The following is a 13,228-nucleotide window of genomic DNA, read 5'->3' as shown; positions in this document are numbered from 1 at the left end:
TGAGATGAGGTTTAGAGATGAAAGGGAAACCAGGAGGGTTTTGCAGCGAGGCATCAGAAGTTCCCGGTGCTGGTGGGTCTCAGTGTGCAGTGCTCAAATGCCACCTAGTGGCACCAAGCACGGGTTGGGGGTTTGGGGGGACAGTGGTGGGCTGGGCAAGGCCAAGGGTCCAGTGGCGACACTGGGGACACTTGGTTTGTCTGGCTTTGCAGCCCAACAGCATCCACGGGGGCATCTGAGGAGGAATATTAAGAGTTAAATGTTAAGTGGTGTAATAACGAGTGAGGCACGAGCAGGAGGTTATGAAACCCATCATGCAAAGAGACCTCGGGACAGGGGGTCAGAGCAGAGCAGAGGTCAGTTCAGAAACCCTTAGCACCGCCCAGAGCCAAGGGTGCTGCTTTCCCTGCATGGGCTTTCCATGCTCAACTCACACGGAACAGCCCAAATCCTGCTCCTCACTCACCCAGAAGACAGTTCTGGGTGAAAAACAAAGATACCCAGGGAGGATAACCCTAAACACGGTCAGAGAGCCGCTCCTCTGCCCACTGGAGTGAGAGGCTGTGCTGTGCCAGGGACCCCACCCAGCCTGGGGGAACCTGTGCACCCCAAAAAGGCACCGAGGTCTGACTGACCCCCTGCATTCCTGCAGAGCCCCCTTTTCCTGCGATTACTGCCCTGCCAGCTGCTCTCCCAGCGAGCCTGGCTGACAGCCCCTGAAATCCTATTAACCGAGTTTCAGGAGAAATAAAGTTAATCATCTCCTCCACCTGCTCTTCCTCCTTTCCCTTCTCCTCCTCCCACCACAGAGACTCGCGGAGGCGGCCGAGCCGGTGCTGTGAGGCCACTCTGGCTCTTGTGGCTGAGACTGACCCCATGGCCCTGGCCCTGGGCTGGTAGGGGCTGCAGGGCCGGTGCCGGGGAGCAGGGCAGGGAGGCAGGACAGGGCAGGGCAGGGCAGGACGGACGGAGCCGGCCCGGCCGACGCAGTGCCGGGAGCGATGCCGCTGCAGACGGAGATCCTGCGCGAGGTCTGGGCTGCCGACAGGTGAGTGCCGGCGGGCAGGGTGGGGTCTGAGGGATGCGTGATGTGCTGGATACCCCCAGCGGACTCCCCTCTCCTCCAGCGCTTTTTTTCCTCTCCTGTTTTCAATTTAAATGCAATTTAGTGAGCAGTTTTATCATAGTGGTTTTGCTTTGGGGGTTGGTGGGATGATGCTCATCGAGTTACAGAGAGGAAAAGTGTTTGTTAGAGGGGGATCCTCAAATTAAGCTTCTTGCTGTCCCCCTCGGCCAAGGCAGAGCCTCTCCTGTGCTCCCTGTTAGGAAGGATGATGTTGGACAAGCTCGACCCGGTCAAGATGGGGGAAATGTTTCTGGAGCCAAATGGAAGACTGACCTTTCCCCCTGTACCAAAAATCGGGGCAATCTCATGCCCCCAGGGTCTGTGGAGGGCTGAAAGCCCTCACCCTTTTGCTTTCTGTGCCCCACAGCCCCAGTGAGGAGCCGGGGAGCCCCCAGCAGCACAAGCCCAAACAGGTGAGAAAAAATCCTTCCCCTCCATCCCCTGCTGTGGTCTGTCCCCGAGGGCTGGGGACATCAGAGACCCTCAAACCCCGGAGTCCACACCGAGGCCGATTTGGGGCTGGTTGGGCTGCTCCATTGGGATACTGCAGCCTGTGAGGGCGTGAGATTTTTAGGAATCCCCTCCAGAGCAAGTGAGTAGAGAAAATTCCACAGCCCTCCCTTCTTTGTGCATCCTTCTGAATCCCCCCCTCCATTACTTTGAAGCAGCCCATGAGGAGGGTTCCTAGTTCTTAAATAACACTTTAATTAAGCCCCTCAGTTAAGCTGTAAATTGTGACTCACTTTCCCCAGGCCACGACCCTGAAAGCCAGACCCCCCCCCCCCACCCCTGTATTTCTGAACAGCCCCCAGGTGCCCCCCTGGCCTTGGAAGGGTTTCAGCAGCAATTTCATCCACCACCCAATTTAATTTTTAATCAGCAGCTCCTCCTTGAAGGGCTTTGTTAAGTAAGGGAGTGGTTGTCCACCCCGCAGCTGCTTAAGGGATTAGGGGGTGCAAAAGAGCTTTTCCGTGTGAGCTCATGACACAGAAGAAAGCAGCCAGTTCACAGCTTCACCATGGAGCCCCCACCTCCCCCTCCCCAAATTCACAGTCCTGGGATCCATCAGGATCCCACCTTTTGCAAAGCACCTTCACACACCACCCTGGAGCACGCAGGAGAAGCGAAACCCCTGCGAGGGGGAAGATGCTCTGTTGGGCAGTGGAAGCAGCCCTGGTGCACCTGGATTTGCTGAGATCACTTTCTGACAGCCTGAGCTGACACCCACTCCCCAAATACCTCCTGTCCAGAGCCAAGTGCTGACCCACATGCTCCATATTTGGTAAATCGGGGTTATTTATAGCCCTGGCTAACCGGGATTAGGTGTGCTGTGCCTAATCCTCCTGTTTCCCTGCTCCTGCTGACCTCCTTGCCATTGACAGGAACCTCTTGTGAGCGTGAGAGGAGATGGAGGTGAGCGGCCAGGCTGTCTGCCCGTCCCTATGTCCCTTGTCCCAGTTCAGGTACCCAGGGTGCCCAGCAGTGCCCAGAGTGGCTCCCAGCCAGGGTCCCTATGGCCACAGTGGGATTTGTTCCTCTATGCTGACACGGTGTCACAGCAGCACCATTGTCACATCCCTCATCTCTAGAGCTGTCCCAGGGCAGATGTTCTGTCTGTCTGCTAACAGTCGTTTCTGTTTTCCTCCCTCTGCCTTCCTCGGGGGCTGCCCATGGTAAGTCACTTGTTGGAAGGTGTGAGTGTGTCCCTGTTCCGGAGCGTGTCCCTTGTTCCCGTGTTGGGCCAGGGAAAAGCCCGGCTATATTTCTGAAAGGGACCCAGTGCTGTCTGAGCAGGGGTTGCCTGGTAAAGGTGTTTAAGGCTGGCATCACCTCTGCAGCACCATCCATGAGGGCAGAAGCTGAAGAAGAAGAGGCAGGAGCCTGGGCTGGAGCCCGAGGCCAAACCACGGCGGCCACGGGTGAAGAAGCCGAGCGAGGCGAGGGCTGCAGAGGAGCCCCCTGCCCCAGCACAGGGTGAGCACAGATCCCCCACAGCCCCCACGGAAATGGAGGGAAGTACCGGGCCCCCCCGTGGCCCCATCCTGCACCTGAGGCGCTCTCCATCGTGGGCATCTCTTGAAATGCACAGGGGTGAAGAAGGTGAGGAAGAAGAAGGAGGAGAAGGGGGAGGAGGAGAGCGACAAGGACCCCTCCTCCAAACTCACCAAGGAGCCTCGGAAGAAGAAGGAAAGCCCAGCTCCCCGCTCCCACGTGGCCAAGGGCCCCAAGAAGCCACAAGGTGCGGGGGCAACACCCACCCCTCTGCAGGCACTGGCTCGTGGCACCTCGCGTCCCCCTGCACCGTGTCCCGGTAGCGCCGTCCGTGCTCCCAGTGTCCGCTGCGGCTCCGCTGCGCCTCTGCACATCCCCGGCACAGCTTTTTTTGGCTAAAACCCAGCTACGGACCTGGGAGAAACGGGGATGTGGCAGGGGACCTGGGCTCACTGCCTTGGCTGGGGAGTCGGCATCGAGGTGGGGAGGGGAAGAGGGGGTGGCACGCTCCCTGGGAAAGGGGCAGTTTGGTCCCCGGACACTTCCCGGAGCGAGAAGTGGCTCGGCCGCGAGGGAGCGCTGTGGCTGCGCCCGCAGTGCCCGGCGCTGGACACGTCCCACGCCCGCCGGACAGCGCGGCCGGGCCGGCCGGGCCCCTCGGCCACCAGCCCGGGGTGACGGGATGAGCGCCCACTCCGGCCGCTGCTGCCCAGGGAGGGTCCCTCCTCGCACGCCACGAGGCTGGGGTCCCCCGCTGCCGAAGGACCTTGTGTTGGCTGATGCCGTGGTCACCTCTCGGCAGAGCCGGCTGAGGATGAGGAAGATGAGGAAGAGGAAGAAGAGGTGGAGAATAAAAACCCGCCAAAAAAGCTCAAGAAGAAGCTTCCCAAAGAGCCCCTCTCAGGCGGGGGGGAGAAGAAGCTGAAGCCGAAGGGTGAGTGCCCAGGGGACAGGGATGGCTTAAGCCCAGCTCTGTTGCCGCTTGCATCTGTCCTTGCCGGGAGGAGGGAAGGGCCTGCACCCCGTCCCCGTCGCTGTCCCGGGAGGCTCAGGGGGCTGCAGAGCCATCGCCTCCTACCCATGCAATATCCCCCCTGCTCAGCCCTTCCTGCTGCTCCGACCCTGCCACCTCCTTGTCCCCATCACTGCCCGTTCCCATCCCCCTGTCTGGCTGGTCATCAGCTCCTCTGTCCCAGCAGAAGACAAGAGTGACCCTGACAGCAAAACCAAATCTGCCAAAAGCACCAAGAAGGAGCCAATGTCTGTGTTCCAGGTGAAGAAGGAGAAGAAAAACAAGAAGAAAGGTATGGGATGAGCGGGAGGGGGTGGCAGCCAGTCCTGCTGCCTGATGGCATCACCCTGAGCCAACAGCACTCACTGTTGTGTGACCATGTCCCTCATGTCCCTCACAGCTGCCACGAGCAGTGATGAGGAGGACGATTCTGACTCCAGCACCAAACCCATCAGGTCAGAGAAGAAGAAAAACCCAGCATCCCTCTTCCAGACTGGTGGGGACCCCCCAAAGGAGAAAAAATCCAAAAAGAAAGGTGAGAATCCGGCACTGGTGGGTTCTGGTGGGGCTTCTGGGGATGCAGTGAGCTTGGCCATGAAGAGGGGGGTTACAATCACTGATGTTGGCACGGGTCTGTGCTGAGCTTGATTTTGGGGCTCAGTGGAGTCAGGATTTTCTCCCTTCTATGCCCCTGCCTGTTCCTGCCCACAGTTCCTCCCAAACAGGCTGAGAGTGAGGAGGAGACTCCAGAGACCCTGCAGAAAAACTCCAACAAGAAGGGCAAAGCAAAGAAATCAAAGAAGGTACAGAAGACCACTCAGAGCCATGGGGATCCCCTCGGGGCAGGGGAAGAGCAGCTCTTCCCTCCAGGGTGGGTCAGGAGGTTTGCAGCACTCCCAGTGAGACCCGCCACGGTACTGTCCCCAGAGCCACCGGCTGCAGGGCCACAGCCCGGGGGAATGGATAGCAAGGAGCAATTACCTGGGAAGGGAGGGCGGCTTTGGGTCACCATCCCCTCTCACGCAGCAGCAGAAGGAGGAGAGGCCCCCGTCCCCTGTCATCGAGGTGGACAACCTGGAGGAGTTTGTGCTGCAGCCGGCGCCGCAGGGGGTGACCATCAAATGCCGGGTGACACGGGACAAGAGGGGCATGGACCGGGGGCTGTACCCCACCTATTACCTTCACTTGGACAATGACAAGAAGGTGATTTGGGATGGGGGTGTGGGGATCCCTGGGGCTCTGCATCCATCCCAGGGAGCACCCTCAGGGTTTGGGGGGGATGCTCGCCTGCATCCCCCTGTGCTGGTGTGTCCTGAATGAGGCTGCTCCCCTCTCCTGCAATTCCTCCAGGGAAAGGCCCCTGTGGATGGTACCTGGGATGATGAGCTAACATTGGCTAGAGAGCCGTGCTAAAGCTGGGCTGGTCTCAGCTCCTCCTGCCCCATAATGCAGCCAGTATTTTGGGGATCATCGTCATGACTTGCTCAAGGTCATGGCAGTGACTTGTTGGGGGGTGAGCTGGGGACAGCAGTGGCAATGGCAGTGACAATGTCCCATTCCCACATGGTCCCACTGCTCTACCAGGTGTTCCTCCTTGCTGGGAGGAAGCGTAAGAAGAGCAAAACCTCCAACTACCTCATCTCCATCGACCCCACTGACCTGTCACGGGGTGGAGAGAACTTCATCGGGAAACTGAGGTAGGAGCAGATGTGGCCCCCCATTTTGGTGGCACCCCATTTCTGCAGCACCCTCTTCCCACTCCATGGCTTACAGGCTCTCCCAAGCCATGGCTGGGGCAGACAGGAGGCTAAATTCAGCATTTCCCACTGCTGTGCCTGACCTGAGGAGTGGTAGGGGGCTGAAAGGGGAAAACAAGCTTGGCCGGTTCCTCCCAGCAGACAGGTCATGGCTAGAAAAGGCGCCTGGCAAGTCCCAGCCTGCACTGCCAGCAGCCACACAGCAATGCTGGGGGTCCCCGTGGTTGCAGCACCCTATAACACCCTGATTTAGGGCTGCCTTGAACCCAAGAAAATGACTCAAGAGTGGGAAAGACGGCATTGTTGGGGCACTGCACCAGGGGTTTGCAGCCAGACCAAAGCCAAGGCTGTGCCTGGAGAGGGGTCATGGAGGGGGTGGAGCGGGCTCAGTGGCATCAGCCACAGCCATCTCCCACCCTTGGGTGCAGATCCAACCTGATGGGTACGAGATTCACCGTGTTTGACAACGGCGCGAACCCCGACAGGGCCAACGCTGACTGGTCCAACGTGCGCCAGGAGCTCTCGGCCGTGGTCTACGTAAGAGCAGCCACACTGGGCTCCCTCCCCGGCCCTCCTGGGCAGGCAGAGAGGGGCTCCTACCCTGCACCCCTTCGCTGGGGCTTGCAGAGGTGTGGGATGGGCTGGAGACACCCTTGAGCCCTTGTTCAGCCCCGGTGAGAGGCTGCAGCCTGCGGTGGTTGCTGGTTTTAGAGATGGGGTTTCTCTTGCAGGAGACCAACGTTTTAGGGTTCAAAGGCCCCCGGAAGATGACTGTCATCATCCCTGGGATGAATGCTGACTGTGAGAGGGTGCCCATCCGGCCCCGGAACGTGAGTCAGGGCCCAGACTGGGAGAAACTCCTTGGGAGCTGGGTTTGCAAGGGACCGCCTTGGATTTTACCCATCTTGGGGCATGGAGAGGCTTTCAGGTGTCCCTGAAATTCAAGGTGTCCATGGGACGTGGGAGACATGGTGTCTGGTTTTTTCTCCATGGTAGATCCCATTTCCAGCTGGGTACTGCTACAGAGCATCCCCCAGGCAAAGCCACAGGAGGTGGCAGGACTCTGGAGGGGTCACCCCAACTCTGCTCTGCTCCCTCTTGCCCCTCCCCAGGATAACGACGGCCTCCTGATGCGATGGCAGAACAGGAACATGGACAATGTGATCGAGCTGCACAACAAGGCACCAGTGTGGAACGACGAGACCCAATCCTACGTCCTCAATTTCCACGGCCGGGTCACCCATGCCTCCGTCAAAAATTTCCAGATCGTGCACAGCAGTGACCGTAAGCTGGGACGGGGGTGGGATGGGACAGGGGATAGGATGGGGGAGCGCTGCTCATGAGCTGGCCCCAACACCCGTGTTTAGCCTGAGGTTTAGTTTCCTCATGCTCTGGGGTCCTGCCTGCCTTTGCTGGAGCTGGGATGAAGCTGGACAGGCACCCCACAGGAGCTGCCCGTGGGCACTGGCGCTGGTAGGGGCAGCGTGTGGGGCTCCTGTTGCCAGGCAGATTTAGGACAAGGAGAGATCCTGTGGGGTGCTGAGCCCTCTGTCACACTGCAGCCACCCACTCAGCCCAGGCCACCCCAGAGCACTGTCCCCAGCACCCTCCCCACACTGCTGGCACTGGCGGGCTCACTGTGCCTCGGGGACAGTCCCTCAGGGGTGGCAGCAGCTCTGTCTGGATGCGGCCACTCGTCACCTGTCCGGCGCAGTCAGAAGCCCTTGGCCTCCAGGGTGTTGGGTTACAGGACAGAAAAAGCCTCTTGAGGGCCCCTGGTTATTTTTACAGATTTCCTGTCACCCGCCCTCCAGTAGCAGCGATCCCACGGTCTGGGGGGGGTGGGGTGAGTGGGGTCCCTGTCCCTTGGGGGGCTGTGGGGTGCTGGAGGTGCCAGAGGTCTGTGCAATGGGAAAATGATGCTTTTTGGTGATCTGTGCTGCAGTACAGCGCAGCCAGCACAGGAGCCACAGGCAGAGTTTGGGTGAGGGCGCGTGGGCAGCTTCTTTGGGATGCTGCTGCGTGGGCTCACTGGGGAAAGGCAGGCTGGGTGCACAGGTGACATCCCAGTTGCTCGCCCTCTCTCCCGCAGCCGACTACATCGTGATGCAGTTTGGGCGTGTGGCAGATGACGCCTTCACCATGGACTATAACTACCCGCTGTGCGCCGTGCAGGCCTTCGCCATCGCCCTCTCCAGCTTCGATGGGAAGCTGGCCTGCGAGTAGCACCTGCACCGGGGCTGCCGGGACCACCGGGGCTGCCAGGACCATGGGGGCTGCCTGCCAGTGCCCATAGGATGCTCCTGCATCCCTGTCCTGTTCCGCTCCCTGTGTTTCCACCTTCTTGCGGTCACAGTTGTTCTGGGGTGGTTCAAGGCACTTGGTGCCCGCTGAGGGCTGTGGGATGCTCACCCAGCTGCTGCCACCCTCTCCAGGCAAATTTGGGGCAAATTGCTGGGCTGGGGTGATGGCAGAGCCAGGCTGGGGGTATATTCAGCAGATGAGGCTGACTGCAATTCCTGTCTCATCCCTTTGAGATGTTTCTTGGACTCAGATCCTGGAAACTCATCCCCCCCTTTTTTTTCCTTTTTTTTATTATGGTTTGAATTTTTATGCTCAGTCTCCCAGTGAGAAGGGGGTAGGTGGTCTCCTCACTTTGTGTTTCCTCATCCCTGCCCACATGCAGGTGGGCTCTGCCTAAGCTCCTGGCTCAAGACCCCCATCCTGGCTCATTGCCCGCTGGGCACAAAGCCCCTCTTTTGCCCCTTTTTGCCCCCATGTGAACAGATGGCCAGCGCCCATGGTTGTGTTTGCATCCACTGGGTCTCACCCCACTGCCCAGAAAATGCTGGGGATTTGCGTCCCTGAGAAGCAGCCTGGCACCGGCAGCACACAGGCACGTGCTGAGGGGTGACAGTGCCAGCAGAGGAGGGCTGGCAGGCACGTGAGGCAGAGCTGGCATTGCTGGCAGGTGGCCCAGCTGGGTCAGTGCTGCCAGGAGGGACCTGGAAGAGAAAACTCAGGGTGCACCAGGAAGCAGTGGAGTGACTCATGAGGTGTGGTGTGGTGCTGAGTCACGTTCAGCACCCAGGCAGGGCCCGCCGAGCTCCCTGTGCCCGCAACACTCGTTGCCCCTTCACTCTGTGATGTCCCTCCAGACCTCACGTGTCCCAGGTGTCCCCACAGCTGCCTCACTGGTGCTCTCTGTTCATGAGAGGTGGTGGACACAAGGTGCCGTCCCCTGTCTCAGACTGGTGGGGAGCTGCAGGGAGTCACTGGGAAGGGGAGAGGCTGAAGAGAGGCAGCTCGGTGGGAGCAGGACAGCTCATGCCCCCACTTTCACCATTTATGGGGTGAGGATCTGGCTGCACAGACAGTCCCAAATCTGATTAATTCAGTGGTGAGAAAAACGAGGAGATGCCAAGGAGCCCTGAAACACCATCCTCAGCTCTCTGATGCTGTTTCTCTCACCTGCTCAGCTCACCCACTGACTCCAGGACAATTTGGGATTCCCTTCCCAGGACACATACGGGTTGTTCCCCCATTCTGGGGGTGATCTGAGTCCCCCAGGTTACTGCAGCTGAGAGGCAGCTGCAGTGGAAAGGCTGAGGAGTGGATGGATGAGATGGATGTGATGGTGCAAGAGGGATGCTCATCCTCTCTGGGCAGTGTCGCAACATCACCATGGCCCGAGCCTGTCTGCCTGGAGCCAAGGACAGAGGACAGTGACAGGGGGACCCTGAGCTGCTGCTGGACCACTGGTGAACTTCTGCCCCAGTGGCTTTGCAGATGGGAGTGGAGATTTTCCCCAGCTGTATGATTCTGGGCTTCATGATTCATGGGCAGATGCTCGTGGCGGGGTAGGCAGAGGTGGACAGCTTTGGGGACAAGCCAGCCAGCATGGGACATCATCCACTACCCATGCAGCAAGCTCAGAGAACATCTTGTGAGCTGAAGGGAGAACCAGCCACAGCAGTTCAGGGCCAGCGTCCCTGGCGAGGTATGGCCAGCAAATGTGGGGAAAGCAAGAGCTTTCTGCCCAAATCCAGCCACAAACCCAACATCTGTTTGAAATCGGGACGAGCTCAGCTAATGGTTGAGCTAATACTTGTCCCCATTTCCTCCTGTGCAAGGAGAAAAGAAGCAGCAGGGTGAGAGAGAGGTTTGGGCTCCCCAGGTTCTGTCTGCTGTTATCCCAGCTGCTCCCCAGGTCGATTCTCCCTCCCCTCACCCAAAACATTTCCATTTTCCATTTGCCCATTGTTGCTTGCAAACCCCTCAGGTTTCCTGGCCTGCTGCCCATGGCAGAGCAAAATCCCTGCCATGGGTGTCCCTCCTGTGCAATGTCACCCACTCTCAGAGCAGCCACTGCATCAGCCGCCCACCCGAAATCCCTTACACAAACGCTCTAACGCAAACCAACTGTGGCAGAAGAAACGAATGAAAACAATTTAATGGGGCGATGGATATTCGGGCCCTTTGTTTGCGCTGGCTGTTAACACCAGAGGAGATGAGGGATGGAAGCAGTTGAAATGTGTATCTACTTTGGCCGGCGGAAAGTGTGACGGATGCGCCGGCAGACCAATGGCTGAGGATGCTGGGGTGTGCGTGGGTGTGAAAGGAATGCTCGCTGCAAGAAAAGATAAAAAAAAAAAGAAGAAAGAGCCTTATCAATGGTGTTTGAGTCCAAAGTGTGTGTATTCCTTGGAGAAAGGGCTTCCTCGGTCCCCAGGGGTGATGTTTTCCCTGCAGTGTGAGACTTTGAGGTTTCTGAAGGTTCGTTTTAGGGGGGCTGGCATTGGGCTGGTGCTGCAGGCATGGATTTAACCCCACAAAGTGCTCCTGCAGGGGCAGAAGCGTGGCCAGCGGCCAGAGATGACTGTCGTCAGCTCCTCGAGGGAACCCCCTGGGAAATGCATTTTATTTTTGCAGAGATGCTTATAAGGCAAAGGGGAGGAAAAAAACAAGGCCCCACCTCAATGCTGAGCAGCACATCCCAGCCAGGACCAGTGTCACTGCAGTGCTGGCGGCTCTGTCAGTGGTTCATCGCCATCCCACGCTGATGAGTGGAAAGATGCTGGTCCAGAGCTGAGCAGGAAGATGGACATGGGGGCTCTTCTCCAGCTGCTTGCTTGTCCCTCTTCCCCAGACCCCTGGGGCTTGTGGGGGCTCCATACACCCAGTCCTGAGCTCAGGCTCGGCCCCTGCTCTCCTAGGGGGGCTGACAGATATTTCCATGGGTTCCAGGAGGCAAATGCCCCATTGGGTGGGCAGCCTGAGCAGGGAAGGGCTGGTACATCCTGGGGGGTGTGGAAGGGGAGACCAGAGCTGGGAAACTCCTTGTCCAGCAATGGAAAGGCTGGAGCTGTTTGGGTCCCAGCAAGCTGCCATGGCCCCAGCCCTGGGGGATCGCCCTCCAGCTTTGAAGTGGCGATAATTTAATTAATTAAAGAAGTGATTGTGAGGAGGTGTTCTTCTCTTCCCTCCCCCTCCCCTTGTATTTATTTGGGTAACATTTTTTAGAGAGAAAGGCAGACCCATTGCTGGTTAGCTCAGCTGTGGCTTTGCAGGATGGGCTCCTTCTCGGTGCAGCAAGCAACAGGCGGCAATGGGAAAGCCAATATTTTTCAACTGCTTTTTAAAAAGAGTCATTTTTTAATTAGTGAATCCATTCTAGAGAAGTGTTGGAGTTTTACAATGTTGTAGCTGTTCTTGGTGTCTTGCCTAGACTTGGATGTTCTGGCCATAAGAAAATATTATTTATGGCGTTGCAGCTTGCAGCTCTTTTCTATTATAACTTGAGAAAGGAAGTTGCTGTTCCCACCAGTGGACAAAAAAAAAAACACAGCAGAAACAAGGATTATGGACTTCTGAAGGAGGAAGAAAAGAAATAAAAATTAAGAGGCAGAACGGAAACAAACCACTGAGCCAGCCTTGAATCTTTGCACTCCTGAACAAGCTCATCCCAGCATTGCTATCAGTTGTGCTGGATGCTGAAGCCAGACCCCTGCCTAAAAGGCAAGGCCAGAGCAGCAGTGACCCCCTCAGCACTCCCATGCTCAGCGTTACATGTGTTCCTAAACATTTGTGGATCAGCCTTTTTATTCATGGGCTAATGCACACTTGTTTGCTCATGCCTTACTCAGCCTAAACTCCTATTGAACTCAATTAAGGCTGTCATCTCCAGGAGCTCTCAATGTCATTTTTGCCCAAGTAAGGGATGAGTAACGAGGCTCTGAACAGCCCTTGGAGAATAGCAGCCATTTTGTTGCAGTTTTTGGTCCAGATTTCTTACAAGTTAGCACCAGGCCAAGGGTGGAAGAATGCGATATGGCTTTATGAATCACACACAATTGCTGAATGCGCTGGATGCTTCAGAGCCCGTCACTTCACGGGCTGAAGCATTGGCTGTCTTGTCCCAAAACGCTTGAATACAACCAAGCTCATGATGAAAATTAGAAAAATATGTTTCTAGAAGGAATGGGATGCAAAGAACATCCCTTCTCCAAGCAGGGTGCCGGGAGGATTCCTCATCTGGATTTATCTCTGGGGGTTTGGGGTACTGTGGCACAGGCCTGCGGTGTGTGCTGGCCCAATGGCCAGGGGGACTCAGCGTTTTGCCCCTTTTGGGGCTGCAGCTCCTGACAGTCAGGCTGGGTTGTGGCCAGGGACTTGTATGTGATCAGTCTGCTGTGGCTTAGCACGTTACCACCCATCAGCTCACTCAGAGGAAGTGACCATGGCCTGGATCCTGGCTGCATTCCCTTGGGAAATCCCAACAGTGTGGGCTGAAAACCCCATCCTGGGCACCATGGAGTGGGTATCTGGGAGAAACAGGGAATCTGCAGATTGGTGGGATGCAGGGGACTGAATGTGCATGTGTGTGAGGATGAGGAGAGGGATGAAGGTGTTTGGAGCGGGATGAAGATGTGAGGATGGGAAGGAGGAGGAGGATGAAGATGTGAGGGAAGGCATTATAGCGTGCAGAGGACAATGAAGAGGTGCGGAAAGGGATGGAGGTGAGCACAGGGATGAAGGTGAGTGAAAGGGGGCGAGAATGAAGAGTGGGATGAAGGTGAGCACAGAGGGCGATGAAGATGTGCAGGAGGGGATGAAGGTGTGCACAGGTGACCCTGGCTGGTTGGGGACGGGACAGGACGAGACGGGACAGCAGCACCTTCATGCTCTGGCCCAAGGCCGCATCCCAGGGCCTCATCCCGGGAATGCGGGATGGAGAAGGAGGAAGAGGAGGAAGGTGAGGAAGGCTCATAGAGGGCGCTCCCATAGCCCGGGCCGAGCCGAGCCGAATTCCAGGGCTGCCCTTTCCCAAAAAAATAAACC

General features: G+C 57.4%; 1 protein-coding gene across 3 annotated transcripts; it reads left to right on the top strand.

Moving 5' to 3' along the window:
- Positions 1-774: 774 nt before the first annotated feature.
- TULP1 (TUB like protein 1) lies at positions 775-11,351 on the top strand. Of its 3 annotated transcripts, none has more exons than XM_039565533.1 (14): positions 775-1,048; positions 1,494-1,539; positions 2,983-3,100; positions 3,216-3,365; positions 3,921-4,052; positions 4,318-4,422; positions 4,531-4,665; positions 4,842-4,933; positions 5,157-5,333; positions 5,715-5,827; positions 6,316-6,424; positions 6,619-6,717; positions 7,000-7,171; positions 7,980-11,351. In XM_039565533.1, exons 1-14 carry the CDS (start codon positions 1,002-1,004, stop codon positions 8,111-8,113), a joined length of 1,629 nt encoding a protein of 542 aa, XP_039421467.1. In that variant the 5' UTR covers positions 775-1,001; the 3' UTR covers positions 8,114-11,351. The 3 variants fall into 3 exon arrangements, with proteins under 3 accessions (XP_039421467.1, XP_039421468.1, XP_039421469.1); XM_039565534.1 differs by having other exon boundaries at positions 776-1,048; positions 5,160-5,333; XM_039565535.1 differs by lacking the exons at positions 775-1,048; positions 1,494-1,539 and adding an exon at positions 1,555-2,539.
- Positions 11,352-13,228: the final 1,877 nt, after the last annotated feature.

Source organism: Corvus cornix, chromosome 26 (genome assembly GCF_000738735.6).
Source record: "Corvus cornix cornix isolate S_Up_H32 chromosome 26, ASM73873v5, whole genome shotgun sequence".
Lineage (NCBI taxonomy): Eukaryota > Metazoa > Chordata > Aves > Passeriformes > Corvidae > Corvus > Corvus cornix.
Note: the sequence above shows the minus strand (reverse complement) of the source record. Positions and strands in the feature narration are given on the sequence as shown.

What these genes read in the sequence shown, in the direction of transcription:
- TULP1 (XM_039565533.1), top strand. Translation starts at nt 1,002, where the DNA reads ATGCCGCTGCAGACGGAGATCCTGCGCGAGGTCTGGGCTGCCGACAG. An exon ending in GAAGAAGCTGAAGCCGAAGG is followed by an intron (nt 4,053 to 4,317) that starts GTGAGTGCCCAG and finishes CTGTCCCAGCAG; the next exon opens with AAGACAAGAGTGACCCTGAC. An exon ending in AAGCAAAGAAATCAAAGAAG is followed by an intron (nt 4,934 to 5,156) that starts GTACAGAAGACC and finishes CCTCTCACGCAG; the next exon opens with CAGCAGAAGGAGGAGAGGCC.